This window comes from Eschrichtius robustus, chromosome 7 (genome assembly GCF_028021215.1).
Source record: "Eschrichtius robustus isolate mEscRob2 chromosome 7, mEscRob2.pri, whole genome shotgun sequence".
NCBI lineage: Eukaryota > Metazoa > Chordata > Mammalia > Artiodactyla > Eschrichtiidae > Eschrichtius > Eschrichtius robustus.
In genome coordinates this window covers 88,404,384-88,426,582 of record NC_090830.1, presented here as the reverse complement: position 1 = coordinate 88,426,582, position 22,199 = coordinate 88,404,384, and the positions used below count along the sequence as shown (strand labels likewise).

At 44.5% G+C, this 22,199-nt stretch overlaps 1 protein-coding gene across 5 annotated transcripts in view; it reads left to right on the top strand.

Moving 5' to 3' along the window:
- The window catches only part of GRID1 (glutamate ionotropic receptor delta type subunit 1), a 675,078-nt gene that overhangs the window by 467,148 nt on the left and 185,731 nt on the right, over positions 1-22,199 (top strand). For all 5 annotated transcript variants that reach the window (XM_068548005.1, XM_068548004.1, XM_068548008.1 and 2 more), the window contains exons 7-8: positions 2,171-2,332; positions 3,845-3,964. In XM_068548005.1, the coding sequence (XP_068404106.1) occupies positions 2,171-2,332; positions 3,845-3,964 (282 nt within the window). The remainder of the gene's footprint in view (positions 1-2,170; positions 2,333-3,844; positions 3,965-22,199) is intronic.

Genomic DNA, 22,199 nt, shown 5'->3' with positions numbered 1-22,199 from the left:
GGAGTGGGAGACAGTGTTCTGTCCTGTCTGTTCCCTGCAGGACAGGGGGTGGATTCCCGGTGGTGGGAGTGATTTCTCTCTGCTGTCAGGTAAGCACCTGTGTAGTGCAGGACCCTGAAAAAGGTCACTAGGCACTGACATGCCTGCTTCCCTGTGGCCTGAGGACCTTGTTTAAATCAGCAGTGGTCGGTCACGCCAGGCTTGCTCCTGCCACCTCTGAGACATCTCCTGTCCATCTTCCACCTACCGAATGGAGAGGCGTCAGACATGCAGGCCTTAGTGACATACATCCCTGTGCCCACTGCAAGGACACCAGTTGAGGGTGGATAGGACAGGGCTGTGCAGGAATGGTCAAGCACAGGGACATCCATGGAGGAAGAGGTCAGCTCTGCTCAGACATGTCACGGCAGAGATGACCCCCAGAGGTTAGCATGAGTTGGGGAAAGGGCACGATGGAGCAGATGTGTGTGATGCCCTGGACCAGCTCCTTTGGGCCACCTCTGATTTCAGTTGCAGGGGACAGTTCCTAACACCCAAGTTCCTGTCTGGGCCTCTGCTTTGGGGGTATCCCATCTAAGACTTGTGAGGAAGGGAATTGCAGGCTGAGAACAAGATATGGAGGTGTTGAGAGTGTGAGGGGCATACTGGGGAGCAGTGGGAGGTGGCTGGAATTCTTTCCACAGCCCAAGGATCCTATTTGATCTTCCCAGGAGTCCTGTGAGGCCAACATATTCTCCTATTTATATCTGGCGATTTTGTTTTTCTGAAATATTTTTAGCAGACACCTTGCTGCTGAGGTGTGCAGAGAATCATCCCCTTGACCCACTTTGGCTAATGGTTGTTTGTGCAACAGTTACCCCTGAGGGGTCACAAACCTGACCGAGGATGGGTGTTACATCCCCCCCCCCACTTCATGCTCCGTGACAACCCCTTGGAGGAGCGGGGTGGGGTGGGGTGGTGGTAACCTCGGAAAGCAGGGCTGCCCTCCTCCCCACCAAGGGCTCTTGTGACCGCTGGAGTCCAGGCTCATGCCCATCCGGGTCTTAATCACGGTCATGAGGGTGGCCCAGACCTGTCCCACCCCTGCATCTCACCACTGTGGTGCCGTTCTTCTCACTGTTACTACAAACTTTCCCTTACTACCGTGCTCTCGAGAGTTCTGAGAGGGACTATGTCACCTCTAAGATCCAGCTCTACTGTGGACAGCTAAGCAAAGGAGTAATTCTCAGAGGCTCATGGTTGCAAATTCCAAATGCATCCCCTAGCCAGCAGTGATGTCACTGTAGCGCAGGCTCCGTGGCCTCCAGAATCTCACACAAGCTGCCAGTGTCACTCAGGCCACCATCTACCCTAGGCCTGTCCAGGGACCAGAGTGGTCTTTCTAAGGCACAGATCTGATTTCAGGCACAGATCCTGAAGCCACCTATGTTGTTCCTCTTTAGCATGGCCCACAAGGTCATGATCCCTGCCTCCGTACTGTCCCCTTGATGCAGACATCTTGAACTGTTTTCAGTCCCTCTAACCCAGGGGTCAGCCAGCTGTGGCCCACTGTCTATTTTCTAAATAAACTTTTCTTGGCATATCCTCTGTGTCTGTACCATTTGGAACAGCTTTCCTGCTAGAACAGCATGGTTGAGCAGTTGCAAAAGAGACTGATAAGGCCCACAAAGTCTAAAATCTTTACTGTCTCGTCCTTTGCCGAAAATGCTGGTGGAACCTGCTCTACCTGGCCCAGCTTCTTTGCACCTCATGCCTCTTCAAATGTGGCGCCCTCCCTACAATGCTGCCCACCCTTTATCCTAATCCTTCTAGACTGAGCTTTCTGCCCATCCTTCCCTCCATCCTTTGTTACCTGAGTGTGATGCCCCCTCCAAGTCTTACACAGAGCTGTGTCCAAGCCTCAGTCATGGCTCTGATCGCACTGGTTCTGTTGATGTACAGATCCACCTCCCACTCTAGTTCCTGAAGCAGGGCCAGGTCTGATTCTACTCAGGACTCCAGCACCTGGCTGGGTGCTTGGATGACCAACTGGAAGCCGCAAGATCATGGCCTGGGTATTGGGCCCCACTTCTCAGTGTTAGCATTGTGGGTCACTCTAGTCCTCTACTGGTTTCTCCCTGTCCCTGGAAAGGCACCAGTGGAAAGGGTTTCACCATCTTTGTCTTTGCAGATCTCTAACCTCTACCTGTACGACAGTGTCCTGATGTTGGCCAACGCCTTCCATAGGAAGCTGGAGGACCGGAAGTGGCACAGCATGGCAAGCCTCAACTGCATCCGCAAGTCCACCAAGCCGTGGAATGGAGGGAGGTCCATGCTGGACACGATCAAAAAGGTGTGTGCAAGGGGCACCCTCCAGGCCAAGGCCAAAGACAAGCCCCTTCTCGCACCCCTGCTCTCTTCCCGCTCCAGGAGGCTGAGCTCTTCTGTGGTCACCCAGCCAGGCCCCTCCCAGGCCTCTCCCCTTGCCACTCTTCCTGTCCCGGCATTTGAGGGCTGGTGAGCTGGGGTTCATGGATGCGTGTTATTGTTATCTTCATTTTATATAAGGAGATTAGTATCGGAGAGGTTATGTAACTTGCCCAAGATCACAAGTAAGTAAAAAATGGAGGCAACCAGCTTGCTCATGCCTGCCAGATACCCCACTCTGCAGGCTGCCACTGTCCCCAGGAGAGTTTGTCTCAGTTGGCAGTGCACGTGCTACTCAGCAGGACCTCACCTTGTGTGTGTGTGTGCATCCCTGTGCATACATCGGCATACCTATGACTTGGTGGATTTCTTGTCACACCTCAGCATGTAGGACATCATGTGTCCTATATGCTTAGGTGTGACAGTAAATCCATCAAAAGACTGGATCTGAAGTGAACTGGGTAATCCGCAGAAGACGTGTTAGAGTGAATTGGCTTTGAGAGGCTTCAAAAAGACATCTAGGGAAATCTATAGTGCCAGGAGTCTTAGTCACAGTAAATTCTGCATGGTTTCTATAGCAGTGAATGGAGTCTGATGTTGGTTTGAATCTGCTGCAGCCCAAGCCCGAGCGGGGGCCTCTTTGGGGCCAGCTCATTCTCTGGGACTCTCCCCGCTTACAGTCTGTGGGAGATCAAGGCTGGATGTGACCCCCCACCCCAGGCTTGAAGAAAGAAAAGGGCTCAGCACAGGCTCACTCAGCCCCTCTGCCGCCTGCTACTCCAGAGCCCACAGAGCGACCAGAGAGAGGCACAGGACTGGCACGCCCCTACATCCGGTGTGTGCCAGACACCACGCTTTGAACACATTTTCTCCTTCGGCCCTTGCAGGCTCTGTGATGTGGGTCTAATTAACGCCAGGCCGAAGCTGGGAGACGGGAGATGACTTGCCCAAGGTGGCAAAGCCAGGACTTGAGCTGGGTTTTAGCCTCCAATGCTCACGCTCGCTGCCCTGCCACTTTCCGCCACCTGTGTGAAATGGCTCTCGCTGACCTTGGCGTTCCCTCTTGGCTCAGGCTAAGGTGAGCCCCTAGAGCAGGTTGCAGTGAAAGACTGTAAGCTCCAGGAGGGTGGGGACAAAAGCTGCCCCTCTCGAATCTCAGGGCTGGCACGGTGTGTGGCATAAAGCAGATGCTCTAATCATATCAACGGCATGAATGATGGGGACAAGCCTAGGAACTTCCCTTGTGAGCAAGGGCCTAGGAAGTGTTGCTCCTGCTCCGAGGTCCCAGGACCGCCAGCACCTCTGGCCTTATTACAGTGCGTCCATTGTTTCCCAGACCTTGGCGACCACTTCCTTTTTCTTCCTTGCCTTTGGGATTCCATCCCCTGCCCGTCCACGTTTGCCCTACCCTCTCATGGTTTTTCCTTCTCTCTCGCAGGGCCACATCACTGGTCTCACAGGGGTGATGGAGTTTCGGGAAGACAGATCGAACCCCTACGTGCAGTTTGAAATCCTGGGCACGACCTACAGCGAGACCTTTGGCAAAGACATGCGGAAGGTAAGCCTCGGGGCGCACACCTCCTGCTTTTCCTGCTGCCATGCGTTGGGCCTGTGTTCCAAGCAGATGTTAACCGGCACGAAAGTCCCCTCTCCAGTCTTTCTCTGCAGATGCTGCTGTTGATGCTGGTGTTTGTGGGGCATGGTGGGGAGGGGGCTCCAAGGGGTTTCGGACAGAGAGTGCCACTAATTCAGCTCTGAGTGCAGCAGGGGCGTCTGGTGCCAGTGGGTCCTGCTGCTTGGACCTGGAGGACCAGCCTTGTGGTCCTGGACGAGGCCGGAAGGGGCGATGTGTTTTCCTGGGGTCGCTGACATCAGCCCAACGTCGGGGACAGGTGTGACTGTTACTGAGGCAGGAGGCAGAGGTTACGGCCAGAGAGTGTCCCCGATCCAAGAGTGAGGCAAAGCTATGGCCAGAAAATGAGCTCCGCGGGGCGTTGAGAAGCAGGCAGTGCAGGCTCCCATTGGAGACACAAGTGAGAGACAGGTGAGCTGCAGAGTTCAGGGTGGGCTTTGACTTGCTTTTATTTGGTGCTGATGCAAGTGGCAGGCCTGGGGACTCTTTTCAGTGATACTTTGTCTCTTACTCCCCCACCCCATGGCGGGGATTTTCAGAATTGAGGTCTGGCGAGGTGGCCTTTACCCAGAGTTGGAACTCCCCAAATTGAAGGGGTGGCCTGTGAAGTCAAGAGTCGAATAAGGTGTTAGGACCAAGAGATCAGTGTGGCAAGCAAGGGGATGGAACAGTTATCCAGCAAGGGACCTCAGATACGGTGCTTATGAGCTGGTGTGGAGCCAATAGCGGGGGTGCAGGTAAGGGCAGTTGCTGGCTCTCCAGGGATGCTCTCCCACAAGTGGCCTGCACAGGAAGACCACGTGCTTGTTGGAGCCAGAGATGGGAGCACCCATGATGTAAAGGGGTCACAGGGCTCCGTCTAATCAGGAAAGCACTAAAGCATGAGCTGGTTGGCATAGACTCAGGCAGAGGCTCCTGCAGTCACACACACACACACACACACACACACACACACACACACACACACACTTCTATACATTTGAGGGGGAGACATCTCTACTAATGATAGTGCCCTGGAGATGAAGGGCATGGTGAGTTCTCAGCAGGTGGGATAAACCTCTAATAGAGAGCTCTCTAGCCTGGCCTCTAGCATTGGCTGGGGGCGGCAGAGGGGCAGGAAGGGGTTACATGATGTTGGGGTACTGAGAATCTGGATGAAGGCATTCTCTGGCTGTGCCCCTTGAGGACCAGATGGAAGGATGCATGTGTGAAGTCGTGGAGGGTGTGAGAGCTGGAAAGCACGGGGGGAGCACTCATCAGTTAGAACATGGGGAGGAGACCTGGCTTGCTAGGGAGAGGCTGGGTTGGCTGGGGGGGTCCATTTGTGATGTGGGGATGGTGGACTTTCAGCCCATTCTGTGACAGAAAGTATAGTCATGACTTGGTCAAATAATAAGAAGTTCAATAATTGGTTGTGAGGCAATGGTGACACCCAAGCTTTGATGACATTTGGGGGCTCGGAGGATTGTGGCATCAGAAAGGGGGTTAGTGACTATGGTGTGAAACCTTGGGAAGCCAGGGTGTGGCCGGCAATGTCAGGGGTTTCAGAGATGACCTGTGATGTCTGTTAGGGATGCCCAAAGCTGTGAGGTTTGGTGGGTGGGAGCCTGGGGATGGGTGGTCAGCGTTGGTCTGGGTCATTCATGGCCACTATAGAAACTGGCTTGTGTTGGGACTCCCACCTGGCAAGGGGGAACCAGGACCAGGGAGCCCTTTCAGTCACTCTGGTATGAAAGGAGCTGCCTGCCTCAGTGACCATTCATATTTGCCACAGTACTTGCCTTCATCCCCAAGTCTTCCTCTGAGGTCCTAGAAAATCAGGCCCTGCCTGCTGGCTCCTTTGCTACACCCCTCCACTTTCTTTTAGCTCAGCTCTAACCCCAAGGTTCCCCCATTGGGTGGGAATGTTGGCTGTAGGGCTCCCTGCCTCGTCTTAGGCAGCTGACTGGGGTCATGCTGGCTACTCCAGGTGCCTGAGAGACGGGAGGTACTGTGTCCTCCACTTCCCATTTCAGGTGTCTGGGCCTTCCGTGTTGCCATGGCAACGCTCCTCCAATACCCTGAAGCCAATGGGAGCTGGAATCTCTCGGTATAAGGAGCTGCTGAGCAGGCGGTCTGAATGTGATTGAGTTGGAAGGGAAGCTGATTTTCAAGTGGGCTTTATTTTTAAATGTAATCTTTTGTCATTTTAAAATCTGCCCTTAATAACTGCATATCCCAGTTGTTAGATCTGTCTGCCTGGCAGCTTATCTCTGTTAAGGAGAAGTTATCTGGAAAGCAGGGAATGGGATTTACCATAGCAAATGTTTGCTATTCAGGCCCAGGGTGCCTTAAAGCAAGGCCTTGGGGGGTTCAGGATGAAGCAAGGAGAGCGCATTGGGACAGAGCGGCAGGGGTCTAGGAGAGCATTTAAAGGCAGAGCTGAGCTGTGGTTCCTGGTGGAAGATGGGGCTGGGAGGGGTAGGGCTGGGAAATTGGGGCAACCTAAAAGTAAAGTTCAGGGTGGGCAGCAGATGTGATGGTAGGGTTAGGGTTCAGAGACACACAAAAGGCAGTGCAAAGATCAGTCATCCTTAGGAGGCAAGGGCAGCTCTGAGGAGGCCCCCTCAACTGCATCTCTGTGGATAGAGGAGCCAACTGGACTGATGGCAGAATGCTCTCATGGTGGAGCAGTGTCAGGGGTTCCCTGAAACGATGATATGTATCAATATATGCATATATTGTCTATCTATCTATCTATCTATATTGAAAGACAACAACAGTAAACAAACACAGACACAAAAACAAAAACCAAGTAGTTTCTTTAAGATTTAAATCCAGAGGAATTGTTTAAATTAAGGAGCAAATGGATGTTTTCTTTAAGTGAATACCCTGGAGGGAACTCTCGGGGAGGGTGAGTCACCCAGACATTTTAGATTAAGTGGCATCAAGAGGCTGTAGACTACTCAGCCCCTCCAGAGGATGGAAGGAGTGGGTGATCGCCTTTCACTGCAGGGTGCTGGACAAATACTAATTAAATTATCTCATCCAGGAAGCGCGTTCTTGTTGAGGGAGTGTGGGATGGCAAAATCAAAGGTCTATGTCACCTGCTCGCTGTGTAACTCCAGGCAAAATATTAATCGTCTTTGTGTTCCGCTTGGCGTTTTGTGTTCCGCTTGGCGCTGTCTGGCGTGGGTGATTACCAAGCAACCCCGCCAGGGGCAGGCTTTGCTGGAAAGTCTTGTCCAGCTCCCACAGGACTTGGCTCAATATTTGTCCTGGGGACCCGCGCTTGTTCCTATTGGAGCCCTACACTTTTCTCTTTGGCTTTCTCTTTGTTCGGACGGAAGTCTCCAGAGGAGGGTCCCATGGGTTCGTCCTTGCACATGTCCTCAGCTCATGACATGAGCTGGGATGGGATTGGTGGAGACCACCTGTAGGAAAGTTTCCAAAGGTGGGGGCAGGGGAAGTTGTTTAAAGCACAGGACAAGAGGGAGCCAAGGAGGGACCACTGAGCACCTACTGTGGGCAAAGATGCGTCGCAGTACGTTGTCTCCCTGACTTGGGGGCCTCTGTGTTGCTGCTCCTGGCTCTGCGCTCTGAGCTTTTGCAGCCACTTCCTGTTTTTGAATTTTCACGTTCTCAGATGGAAGGTGCAGACAATAGGAACCTCCTGGTCAGCCAGAGTAATGACCCTGATGCAGCACTTGGCAGTGACAGAGCTCTCCCGTGTGGCCTGGGCCATCAGCTTCGGGCGGCTGGAGCTGTGCACCTTCTCTGAGTATTCTACCCCAGATCCCACAAGAGCAGAGAGGCACAGGGAGGCTTAGAGCACGGCTTTCTGCCTGCAGGTGCCCTGGATAGGAAGCTCCTCTCCACACCCGTGTGCCAAAGCCTGAGGCCAGAGACAGGAGCAGGGCTCTGCTGTGGTGGGCAGTGCCCATCCCCGCTTCCATGCCTGGGGGCAGATTCCACTCCTTATAAAGACCAAGGGCTGAGAGGGAGCTGGGGGCTTCACCTCTGATGAGATTTTGTTTTTAGGACTGTTTTGATATGATGAACGGAAGAAGGAAAACATGGTTATCGTCTTCTCCACAAGCATGACTTGCCTGGAGTGTAACGTGAGCCACAGGCCAGCAGAAACATTCTTCCATGACATGATTGCTGAGGATGTCTGCCCTTCTCTGTCCTAAAGATTCCATTGTGGGGGAATCATTCCTTTCCACTCACGAGGTTCCCTGATACAGTGAAACTCTGGGAAAATTGCCAGATGCCTGAAGGCCCTTTGAACCTCATTTCCCATGGGCACCATCCACCTAATTCACTAGCTCAGTGGAGGTTAGCCTGTCTCCTTGGGCAGGAGGGTGGGGAAGTGGGCGGGAAGCATCTGGAAAGACTGTGAAGCTGCTTTATGCGTTGACATTCCAGGACAAAGGACACCCTGGTGTGATGAGAGAGAGAAAGGGACTGTTTTATGCTCCTTTCCATAGAGTAGAATTGAGTTAGGACCAAGAGACTGAGAAAGGATTTAGCCCAGTGGTTTTCCAGCTTTTCTCTAGTCCTAGAAAATCTGTTGCAGCAGTACCTTACTGCAACCCAAATATATTAAACCGTCGTGGAAGCAGACATGCAGTGGTTATGATGGTGGGGAATTGGGACAGGGGGTCTTGAGCTTCACCTGAACGGTCTCCCTGGTCCCCAGCCTCTCCATGGTGTTCTGTGCAGCTCCAGTTGGGAAACTGAGGCCCAGAGCCTGGAGAGACCCAGTTAGGTGGTACCGACAAGCAGGTGGCTGCGCTGGGGCTGGAAGCCAGGTTTCCTGGGGTGGGGGTGGGGGGATGTGTGGCAAAGGGCCTGGAACATCGTTTCTGAATTTAGGATGATGCAGTTCTGTGACTCCCTCACTCCCCTCAGCCTGTTTTCCGCTGCCGCCCACGCCACTCCCCCGGCCAGCATTAGGGCCCCATAGTTCCTTCCCATTGCTCTAGAGCCTGCTGACATGAAGTTCCACCAGTGCCCTTGGCTCAGCCTCCCTGTTCCAGCAGTTACCCAGGGAGATGGGAGGCCTTCCTTCTCCTTTACTAGTTTAAGACGTTTCTTCTGTCTTCTCTGTCAATTTTGATTCTTCGTAAAAGCTGGCTTTGGACAGGAATCAAATGCCTCTCTTGATGTCATGTCCCTGGCAGGGCCTTGTGGCTGCTGTGAAAATAATTCACAGAGTAATAATTGCTCATCATGGAGTGACTGTCATGCTATAGGACCCCAGACCTCCCCCGGCTTGGAAGTACATCATTAACATTCTAACCCAGGTCTGCTGCACTGTGTTACAAATTGTCCCACAGTCTCAGGGTCCAGGAGCTCTAAGCAGTGGGGCCAGGAGGAAGGGGTATCAGCCAGCGGACAAGAGAGCTCTGGTAATGAAGCAGGAGCTGCCTCTTAGAGTCCTGGTGGGATCCTTTACCTGGTGGCTCCCGCTGCAGTGCCAGGAGCCTCGCAGTGGGTTCAGTAATGGGGAAGGGGTGGTGGGCAGTGAGCGGTGGTGGGGCTGGGAGGAGCCAGCCTGAGAATTGTGCAGTGTCTCTATTAAGCTGCTCTGATAGAGACTCTGGCCATGCACAGGGAGTCACAGAAGAGAAATAAACTTCAGTCTCTTCGTGGATTAGCATTCCTGCAGCGTATTTCCGAAGTAAAATGTCAGCCCTTCCAAACCCTTGTGCGGAACCACTTTGGATAGAGCTGAGACCCAAAACAAACACTGCTGCTTCATCTGAGTAAAGGGATGAGGAAAAGATACGATTAAATATTTCATTTTAAGTGACATCTCTTCGTTTTGAAGATAGCGTCGATACATGCTCATTTAGGGTAAAATGTTTAGAAAATACAGATAAATGAAAAGAAGAATATAAAAGTCAGCTATAATCTCTGAACCAAGAAATAAATACTGTTAGCATTTCTGGTGCATTTTCCTAATAGTTATTTTTTTCTTTTTTCCGTCACCCTGCACATAGAGATAGAGATAGTAATATGTGTACTTATCAAATTGCTATTTATTGTACATAAATTTTACATCCTGACTTCTCCACTTAATTCTGTCTAGGGAGTATTTTCTCACTTCTTTAACTATTCTTTACAACTATTTTTAATGGAAACACATTACTCAACTAACAGGGAGCCATCGTTAATTTTATCTTTCCATATGATGTATCTTTAGGCATTTTCACCGTGTTATTATAAAATAGTATTGTGACAGATATGCAAAATATGTATACTTTTATTACATCTATATTTCTTTAACTTTTTTTAGTAAGTGGCATTACCAAGCCATGGATAATAATTTTAGGTTCTTGATGTACTTGATACATACATATTTTCAAATTGATTATAGAAAGATTTAATAATTTACACATCCATCAGTAATATATGGAAGTCTCTGTTACATCCTATACTCAAAAATTGAGTGATATATTAAACATTTTTGCTAATTTGGTAACAGTATGAAAAAATGCTACTAAATTTGCATTTTTTAGGAGATCGTACATTTAAAAATGTGATCATTGGTCATATATATTTCACATTTTGTAAATTATACCTCAGGTCCTTTGCTTTTTTATATCAGGAATGAAATTTTTCTTGTCAACTCATATAACCTGTCTTTCGGAAGGGAATTGATAGTTATTTGTGTCAAATATGTTGTTCCCATGTATCCTTTGCTTGCTTGCTTATTTATTTATTTATTTATTTATGGCTGCGTCGGGTCTTTGTTGCTGCACACGGGCTTTCTCTAGTTGCAGCGAGCGAGGGTGTGCAACTCTTTGTTGCGGTGTGCGGGCTTCTCTTGTAGCAGAGCAGGGGCTCTAGGTGCGCGGGCCTCAGTAGTTGTGGCTCGTGGGCTCTACAGCGTAGGCTCAGTAGTCGTGGTGCACAGGCTTTGTTGCTCTGCGGCATGTGGGATCTTCCCGGACCAGGGATTGAACCCGCGTCCCCTGCATTGGCAGGCGGATTCTTAACCACTGCGCCACCAGGGAAGTCCCTTATCCTTTGCTTTTGAATTAAGAAAATATTTTCACACAGGGACATTTAAAAATGTATGTGTTTATATCTTTTTGGAAAGCCATTCCCAGTTTGCAAAGTAGATACTCTTCATCCATACTTTCTTCTAGTATTTTTATGGTTTGATTTTATTTCAATGAAATCTGCCATCTACTTGGGATTAGATTTGGGGTAAATTGTGAGGTTATGGCCTATCTTTTACATTTTTCAGTACTGGCTCCTTCTGTCATTTATCCAGTAATCCTTCCTTTCCCCCATGGACTTGACTGTCATATTTATCATATGTTCTACTAAATTTTATGTATTTCCTCAGTGATTTTTTAAAAATTCTTAGACTCTTTTCTTTCTTTTCTTCCTCTGCTTAAATGTAATTCATCTTTGTATATTATTAGAATGTACTTGTCTGCAAGTAACAATGCTCACTTTGAGTGGCTTAAGGAATAAGGAAGACTTATTATCTCACATGAAAAGAGGCCTGGAGCTAGGGTGGCTCCAGGGTTGGCCACTTCAGAAGATCAGTGCCCAGATCAAGGGCTCTGGTCTTTTTCATCTTTCTTCTTGGCTCTCCACAGGGCGGAGTCTGAGCTCTCCTCATAGTTTTAGGATGGCTGTGGCAGTTCCAACTGCCATACCCAGAAGGACAGCAGCACAAGGAAGAAGAGGGTATTCTTTTCTGTGTTTCCTTTTTATAGGTGGGGAGAACTTTCCCAGGAGTTGGCCCTGGCTTTCTGTTTTCATATAACGGTTGTTTTGCTTTTTTGTTATTGCAGTTGAAGTTTTCCACCTAGATGCATATGTGACCGTGACCAATAGTTTCTCTCTCAGATGCTTGTGTTCAACTTGTATTAGGGTTTACTCCCTTCATGATGTGGATGAGGAATTGCTCATTCTTTTGCCCTTGTATGGACAGAGCTCTTGAAAGTTGGAAAAAAATTCGACTGTAAAATTATCTCGGCTAGATGTTGGTCTTGGAGCTATTACTTCGATATCTTGAAAAATTTCTTTTCTGGTTGCTACATTTCCTCGAGTCATTTTTAGTAACCTGCTGTACAGAAAATCTTAGAAAACACTGGCATTTTCAAATGTTTCATTAAAGCTTGATATAGTATTTGCAAATAATTTAAAAATATCTACCTGTTGAAATATCTTTCTCTTCATTGATACTATTGTGTTTTTGTGTTGTCTTCCTTTATTTCTTGATTAGACTTGACTGAAGTTTTCTAAATTGATTTCTTCAAAGAACTACTTCTGATTTATTTAATCAATTTTGTTGCATTTTATGTTACTCTAATTAATTTGTTTTTCCTTCTTGTCTCCCTGCTGCTAGTATTCATTTCATCGTTAATTTTTAAACTTATGATATGAAGTGTTAGATAATTTATTTTTATTCTTTCCAGTTTTGGAATGTTCTTATTTTATTCTGAATATAGTTGTGGCTAAATCCTAGTGGTTTTTCTAACGAAAACTGAAGTGTAACACTCATATAGAAAAGTGCCTAAATCATGAGTAAATCACAGTGAATTTTCTGAACACACCCATGCAATCAACACCTACAACAAGAAACAGAACATCACCAGTGTCCCCAGAGGGCTCCCTCACGCCCCCTTCTGGTCATTACACTCATGAGCGGAAACACTACTGACGTCTAACGCACTTATTCTGACCTCTTTTGTAACGGCCTTCTTTTGCTTAATATCACGTTTGTGAGATTTACTATTACTATCATCGTATATAGTTTTAGTTCATTCATTTTATTGTGTTTTAAAATATAGGTTTTATTATTCAGGTATGGTGAGGCCAACAGGTCAGGAGATCCCTGCTATTGAAAAGATAGTTGGTTAAAATTCCTAAGAGAAGGGGGCACACCACACCATACAGGGCCACATGGGGACGCACCAGGCTTAGTCAGGAGGCAGAAGCAGCAGGGTAAAATGTGAACAAGAGCCTTTATTGTGGTTTGTGTAGGAAGGAATGGGCAGAAAACATAGACTTGGCTATTTTTGGCCCTTTGCATTTTCTTATAAATTTAGGATTTCGACTGAAATTGCATGGACTCTAGATCAACTTAGGGAGAATTAACATCTTACTAATATTCAGTAATCCAACTCATGAACATAGTACCCCCTAAATTTATTTAGGTCTTTAATTTCTCTCAAGAGAGCTTTGTAGCTTTCACTGCAGAGATTATGAATAACCCTTGTTTGATTTTTGCCCCCAGATATTGACATTTATGATAATATATATAGTATATATTAAATTTATTTTTCTACTTGTTCATTGTGTGTATATAGAAACATAGTTGGTTTGTATATGAAACTTGTTTCTAGTGAACTCTAGTTATTGATTTATTCTAATAGTTTGCCTGAAGATTCTTTAAGATTTTTCTATACACACAATCGTATCATCTATGAAAAATGATAGGTTTTTTTCTTCTTAAATTTTTATGCCCTTTATTCCTTTCTCTTTACTTATTACACTACTTAGGGTCATTAATTTAAGTTGAATAGATGTAATGATAGTGGGTATCCTTATCTTGTTCTTAATCTCAGAGGATAACTTTTTATAATGCACCATTTTTTAAAAAGATATTTATTTTATTTATTTATTTGGCTGCGTCGGGTCTTAGTTGCTGCACATGTGTTCTTTGTTGCGGCTTCTCTCTAGTTGTGGTGTGTGGGCTGCAGAGCACTTGGGCTTAGTAGCCCCGCTGCATGTGGTATCTTAGTCCCCCGACCAGGGATTGAACCTGCGTCTCCTGCATTGGAAGGTGGATTCTTTTTTTTTAATTAATTAATTAATTAATTATTATTTTTGGCTGTGTTGGGTCTTCGTTGCTGCACGTGGGCTTTCTTTAGTTGTGGCGAGCAGGGGCTACTCTTCATTGTGGTGTGTGGGCTTCTCATTGCGGTGGCTTCTCTTGTTGCGGAGCATGGGTTCTAGGTGCAGGGGCTTCAGTAGTTGTGGCACGTGGGCTCAATAGTTGTGGCTCGCGGGCTCTAGAGCGCAGGCACAGTAGTTGTGGTGCACAGGCTTAGCTGTTTCGCAGTATGTGGGATCTTCCTGGAACAGGGCATGAACCCATGTCCCCTGCATTGGCAGGTGGATTCTTAACCACTGTGCCACCAGGGAAGTCCCAGGAAGGCAGATTCTTAACCACTGGACTACCAGGGAAGTCCCAGTGTGCTTGGTAAGTGTTCTTTTTTCAGATTGAGAAAATTCCCTTGAATTTCTAGTTTGGTAACAGCTTTGTCAAAAGGGGTATTAGTCAAAGGCATTTTTACATTTAGTCAAAGACTCTTTTACATCTATTGAGATAATTATATAACTTATATTTTCACTTTTTACTCTCAATGCAGTAAATTGCATTGATTTATTTTTTTCCTTTTTGATGCTAGCTTATTAATTCTCTTTTTTACATTAATACTATACCTTGCTGTTTTGAATATTATTATTTTACAATATGCTCCAGTATTTGGAAAGGTTGGTACCTCCTAATTTCTCTTCCTTTTCGTAATATTCTTTTTTAAGTTAAACTTTTATTTTGAGATTAATGTAGATTCACATTCAGTTGTAATAAATAATACAGAGAGATCCCGAGATCCAATATACCCTTTATTGTTTCTTCCAATGGTAGACATTGATCCAGTGCATGAATCTGCCTCACTTTCAGATTTCCTCAGTTTCATTTGTGTGTGTGTGTGTGGTGTGGTGTGTGTGTGTGTGTGTGTGTGTTTGTGTGTGGTTGCTCTGGGTATTACAATATACATATGCACCTTATCAGTCTATCAGTCAACATTTTACCACTTTGAGTGACATATGGAAATCTTACTTCCATTTGGGTCTCTTTCTTCACTTTTAAATTTCATTGTCTTGAGTATCAGTGTTATAATTTCTGTTTCAGTCATCAAATATGAAATATAAAAAACTCATGAGGAAGCCAATCTATTGTATATTCTCATATTTCTACTCTTTTTGTGGTTCTTTATTATTTCTGATGCTCCAAGAATCCTTTTACCATTTCTTTTCTGTTTAATAAATTTCCTTTAGCCAATATTTAAGGATCAGTCTGTTAGCCACAAATTCTTTTCATTTTCCTTCATCTGGTAATGCCTTTATTTCTTTTTCATTCCTGAAAGATAGTTTTGCCAGATACAGAATTTGTGGTTGAGAGTTCTTTTCTTTCAGCACTGGAAACATGTTGTGCCATTTCTACTGCCCTCCATGGTTTCAGATTAGGAATCTGCTGTCATTTAGTTTGGTTTTCTTCTGGCTAGTTTCTCTCTGTGTGCTTTCAAAACTTTTTTTTTCCTGTGTTTGTTTTTCAGAAGTTGTATTATGATGTATTGTGTTATGGATTTCTTTGAATTTACCCTGTTTGGGGTTCCTAGATTCTTGCATCTCAAAGTTTAAGTCTTTCACTGAATTTGATAAATTGCTGGCCATTATTTATCAGAATACTCTTTCATCCCCACACTCTTTCTCCTCTCTTTCTGGTATTCCAATGAAATTAATGTTAGATATTTTATTATTATTCCACAGGGCCCTGAGGCCCTATTCATTTTTTTTTCAGTCTCATGTTGTGTAAATTTTATCGTTCTATTTGCCAGTTTACTGATTCTATACTCTGTCCTTTAAATTCTAAAATAATCCCATCCAGTGAGTTTTTTATTTTTGTTAATTTGCAATTCCATAATTTCCATTTAGTTCTATTTTATACTTTCTCTATGCTGAGATTTTCTATTTTTTCATTTGTTTCAAGAGAATTTGTAATTGCTTGTTGAAGCATTTTTATAATGAAATTTAAAATCCTCATCAGATATTCTAACATCTGATTGTCTTGGTCTTTGCATCAGTTGATTGTCTTTTTTTTTTTTTTAATCTGAGTTGTGATTTTCCTGGTTCTTGATATGATGAGTAATTTTTTTTTAATAAATTTATTTATTTTGGCCTTTCTCATCTTCTGAGATGGCCCACACGCTGTCTGTGGAGTGTGTTTCTCTATAAATAAACCCACTTGTTACCTATCACTTTGTATCTCACTGAATTCTTTCTGCAATGAGACATCAAGAAGCTGAGCTTAAGTCCTGAAACCAGGTGCTGACCCTTTATTCCCAACTTACAGCTAGACCAACTCCCGCTCATCGTCAACACCACTGGGGACGTCTTCTGTGCCGTTTCTTTGTGAGAACTTTTTGGGCACTGACACCTGGTTGGGAGACTACCTTGGAACGGATAACATCTAAAATCATACTGAAACCCCCACCAGGTGGGAGAAGTTAATTGTATGCTGCCCACAAGCACACAGACCCCAGACCGGTTGGAACCAGAAGGCTGATAATGCTAACTCCTGCTTACCTCCCCACCAACCAATCAGAAGAACGTCCACCAGCTGATCATGCCCTTCTCTTTGAACCATTACTGTAAAACTCCTCACTACCCCCTCCAGGTTGGGACACACAGTTTTGAGGGCACGGGCCTGCTGTGGCCCCCTTTGCCTGGCAAAGCAATAAAGCTATTCTTTTCTACTTCACCCAAAAAAAAAATTTTTTTTTTTAATTTTATTTATTTGTTTTTGGCTGTGTTGGGTCTTCGTTGCTGTGCTCAGGCTTTCTCTAGCTGCGGAGAGCAGGGGCTACTCTTTGTTGCAGTGCGCAGCCGTATCATTGCAGTGGCTTCTGTTGTTGCGGAGCACGGGCTCTAGGGTGCATGGGCTTCAGTAGTTGCAGCACGTGGGCTCCGTAGTTGTGGCTTGCAGGCTCTAGAGTGCAGGCTCAGTAGTCGTGGCACACGGGCTTAGTTGCTCCGCAGCATGTGGGATCTTCCTGGACCAGGGCTTGAACCCATGTCCCTTGCACTGGCAAGCAGATTCTTAACCACTGCGCCTCCAGGGAAGCCTGAGTAATTTTTATCATATACTGAACATCATGGTGATTATCTTAGGAAACTGTGTTTTATTTAAGTCTTTTGTTTTAGTAGGGATTTATCCTGTTTAGTTTAAGCATACATGTCTGGCCTATTTTTGTCTGCTGTGCTTACAATGACTACTTAATTTTAAGAGCTGGTCCTATTTTGTGCTGCTGATTTGGTCTGCTTGGTTTACCTGGTGCCATTGGGCTCCTATAGCTTCCTCTTCATGCTTCCTGAGGAAGATGAAGGGGTTTCTCCAGGATGGACCCCAGCTGGTACCTCTGGTTGAAGGAAGAGAATCTCTGGCCTGTGAAGATGAGGAGCACTTCCCAGGCTGGGCATCTGAGGCCAGACCACCCTGCCTGTGGGGAATGGAGAGCACTTCCCTGGCTGAGTCCAGGCTGTGGCAGGATGCACCTTGCTAAGGCCAGCTGGTGGCTCTCGGTGATGGAGGGCATTCTCAGGCCTATGGGGAAAAAGAGGCTTCATGTACTGAGCACTAGCCGTGGTGGAATCTCCCTTGTTGGTCCTGCCAAGCTGCCTCAGTGTCTCTTGGTAGGGGAACAGGGTCTTGTGCCCACAGCAACAAAAGGAATGCCTGGACTATAAGCGCGTGGTGAGACCCCCTTCCTAGTGCTGCCCAGCTGCCTGGTGTCTTTTGTTGGATCAGGCTGGTGCTCAGGCTGGTGCAAAAGGAGAGTAGTTTCTAGACCGGGCCATTTGTTGCCAGACAGGCTCTTGATGGATCTCCCTTTCCAGTGTTCTTGGGCCGGGCTGGCTGGGCAAAGAATGAGCCTACATGGGCCACCTTCTGTTGCTAGATTGTAGTTCACAATTCAAGGCTTTGCTCTCTTCAGTTGGTTGGGGACCATAGGGCACTCTATCACTCTGCTGTTCCTCCAGTCCTGGGTTCTTTGACCAGTTTGCCCCCTTTCTATCTTTCAAAATTCTCCTTTGGTTGCCTCTTGCATTATTTCCAGGGTGTATAGTTGTACTTAACAGGGAGGAGGAGGGAGAAATGAGTCTGCACCATCTTGTTCAGAAACTTTCACTTTGATTGATTTTTGAAAGTTACGGAATTTTTCATTGCTCAGATAAGCCCTGCTAGGTCATAATTCCTTATCCTTTTTGTATATCACCACATTTAATCTGCTAATATTTTGTTGATAATTTCTTTAAGTTCATGGAGAGTTTGTGATTATCCTGTGTGATAATGTCCTTGTTAGGTTTTAGTATCAAGATTATCAAGGGCTGAGGTTCTTAAAATGAGGTAGAAAGTGTTTGCCTTGTTTCTGTCTCTGGAAGAACTTGTGACATGGGTGTAACTTCATTCTTAAATGTTTGGCAGAGTCCACTAGTGAACAAACTCATGTTGACCACATATACACATGCAATGAATGTATTTAGATTTTATATTATTTCTTGAGTCAGTTTTGTTAAGTTGTGATTTTTAAGGAATCTCTCCACTTACATTGTGTGAGATATGTTGAAGGGTCTGGCTTGTATTATCTTCCTCTGATGATTGTAATCTTTCCCTCACTCTTTTTTTTTTTTTTTAAACATCTTTATTGAAGTATAATTGCTTCACAATGGTGTGTTAGTTTCTGCTTTATAACAAAGTGAATCAGCTACACATATACACACGTTCCCATATCTCCTCCCTCCTGCATCTCCCTCCCTCCCACCCTCCCCATCCCACCCCCCCAGGCGGTCACAAAGCACTGAGCTGATCTCCCTGTGCTATGCGGCTGCTTCCCACTAGCTATCTATTTTACATTTGGTAGTGTATATATGTCCATGACACTCTCTCACCCTGTCACATCTCACCCCTCCCCCTCCCCATATCCTCAAGTCCATTCTTTAGTAGGTCTGTGTCTTTATTCCCATCTTGCCACTAGGTTCTTCATGACCTTTTTTTTTTTTGTTTTCCCTTAGATTCCGTATATATCCCTCACTCTTAAAATAGAATTCTTACTCTTAGGACACAGCTTCCTGGGGTCTCAATTGAAAGTGATTGATATTCATCAAGATGTTTACTGTTCGCTGAGCCTAAAGTTTAACATAGCTCCAGCATCCTGAGACTCTGAAGTACCTGCTTATTTCTCCATCCTCCTAGCAGGTCAATCACATCCTCGTAGATTCTTTGCAGGCTGGATACATATCCTAGGAGATTCAAGAACATGCATGCAATTCTTGCAGAGATATTTTGTACTTTTTCACTGCAGCTATTCCTCTCTCAACATGCTTCACAAATTTGTCTCACCTTGCTACCACAAACTGTTCCCCCCGCCTACTGAGATTGCTAATCCGTGCTTTTGTTGGATGTATATGCAAAATGGATAGAAAAATGTCTTTAGGTAAGAAGATCTAGTGTGACTATTGGGTTCTTCTCATGTTTTTTTCATTATCTCAAATGTAGTCATGTACTACATGGTTGATATATAAAGGCCTGAAAACAGTTATTCTATACATTTTAATAGGTCTTATAGTTATTTATCATGGTAGGTTCCCTTATTTTTATGATTCTATCACATATTTATTTACATGCCACACTCTTCCTGTTCGAAGCACTGTTTAGTTTAAATGGTTTTGAACTTTAAATAAGGATACCATGTTGTAAATATTCTCCTGGGACTAAATTTTAAATTCAACATTATGTTAATAACGTTTGTTCTGTGTAACAAAGTTGGTTAATTTTCATGGGTGTATAATATTTTCTGAGTATATGATTTATCTATTTCCCTGGACTTGGACACGATTTATTTACAGGTTTTTATTATTATTATTATAAACATTACTGTCATTAACACTATTTGACTTATACATGTGCTCATGTACAAGAGTTTCTCTTGACTATGTACAGAGATGGAATTGCTGGGTTGTGAATAATCAACTTAAAAATCAACATATAGTATCATTTTGTTTTCCAGAGTGGTTATATTAACTCATGCCCCCAGTGATGTGTGTGATATTCCACTGATCCATGTCTTCTTTACCCCTTACTATATTTTGGACTTCTTATCTTTGCCAGTCAAGAAAATGATCTTGATTTGCATACCTTGATCACTATGAAGATTGAGTTTTCTTCACATGTTAATTTAGCATACATTTTTCCTAATAATGTTTGCTTCTTTTGCTCATTTTTTGCTCTCTTTATCATTGATTATTGAATAATTTCTCTCTTTCTCATTGGTTAATAAGAGTTCTTCATGTGTTCCTGGAGGTTATAACTGCTTGAAGTCTTGGAAAATTTATCTATAGAGTTACGTCATTTATTTTCTCCTCTGCCATGCCTCACCCACAGACTGCTTTTTGTCTCTTTCTTCCTTCATAATCCTCCTCTGCTTTTCTATGGTACCCAGTGTGGTCCAGAGATGTTTCTCCTACTATCCAATACCTTGCATTCTTGTGTTCCAAACAAGGGAACTTAGTATTGCTTCTTGATATTCTATCTACTTTTGAGAGGAAAGTGACAGGTTGGCATTTAATTATCAGAAATCCAAAAATCGGAGTTAACACATATAAACTATGTGCTTAAATTATTTCAGTGTTCAGCATCATTGCCTTTGTAGCATGATTTGACTATCTTGGTTTCTGAACTCTGTTATTTCTTTCAGGTGGCTGGATTTTATATTCATGCTATTTTTCCAATCTGCTGGATTATATATTTATGCAGTTATTCCAAGTATGTCACTTTTTATTAATTTCTGGACCTTTATATCCAGCAATGCCATTCTTAACCTGGAATCCACTTTTCTTATGTTATTACATAAGCTGGAGACATTTACTCCTTTTTCTCTGTTTTTAGTGTAAGAAAGGAAAAATCCAAAATGATCTGATTTTAGTCAACATCACATTTTTTCTGTAAGAATTTGTTGTAATATGTACTCTTTGTTCAATTAAAATATCTATTTTACCAGAAAATGTTTAGATTTATTTGAAATAATTTTGTTTCAAGTACTGTAGTTTCCTTTGATTTACAATTGATTCTTCTAAAATTCAAAAAATATACCTTCATTTGTATCTTCATTTGGTTCTGTTAAAGTTTTTGTGTATTTGCAGATTTGTATTTTCTAAGAATCTTCTGTAATTCTGGCCTTGCTCCCCATCCTTGGTCTTCTCCATATGTTTCACCCCTTGCCATTGCTATTTCTGTCATTACCCTCACATAGCCAGGGAAAGGAGGCGTCATCTCACCAATTCAGTCTTCTCTTTGTCCGTTCCAATGTAGACTTGAATATTGGGATTAGAAAAGTTTGGTTCTATTGGCAACCCATCTTTCCTTAACTCACCAACTGCCTCTTAAGCTCAGCTTATTATTTTTCTGTCTCTTCCTGTGACTTCCATCTTAGTCTGTTTTCTTTTAGTTCTTTGTAAGTTTCATTAAAAAAAAAAAGAAAAGAAATGTCCTCTGAATTATTTTGCAGGTTGTGTTGTTTACCACATTGTACGTTGTTTTATCCATGGTCACTTTCTCTGGCACTCTAAATATATTACCCGGTGAGCAACTTCAATCCCTGCTGTAGGACTAAGCTTCTTTCTAAATCTGTCTCAGCCCAGTGTGCTTTGCTGGGGGGGGACTACATTTCCCAGAATTCAGTGTGTCCTTGCCTGTCCCCATACTTCTCCACTTCTTGCTCTAGTTCTCTGGAAACTGTTTTTCCTGAATGGATTTAGAACGTTTTCTGAAAATATGTTTCAAGGAACAGTAGTTCTTCCAAATGTGTATTAGACATTAAGTGAAAAATAAAATTATTCAAATGCATTTAAGAAATAGTGAGACAAAACCATAAGACTAATGTTCTGCAGATCACCTTTCAAGAACCTTTGCTGTCATATGTTTGGGAAGATGGGAAATTTGTCTAGCTGCCTAAGAGCAGGAACCACATGTGCATGGAATTACTGTGCACTCTTCAGGTTAGCTTAGACCCTGGGTGCCAATCTCAAGAGCAAGCAAGGAAGGGAAGGGTGATGTTAGAATATCTGCCTATGCCATTTTAGAAGGGCCAGGCTGTCCTGTCTTTTGCCAGAAAACATAGGTAGTTATATTTCTCAATCCATATCCATCAACCTTATATTCAATGGAAATTCCCCCAATATTTATAATAGGATGATTGCCAAATTGTCTTCATCTTTTTTTCTTTGATTTTAAAAAAATCATTTCTCTGTATTCATAAATATTTTAGTTAGAATCTGGGGGGAAATGTGCCATCTGCCATTTTAA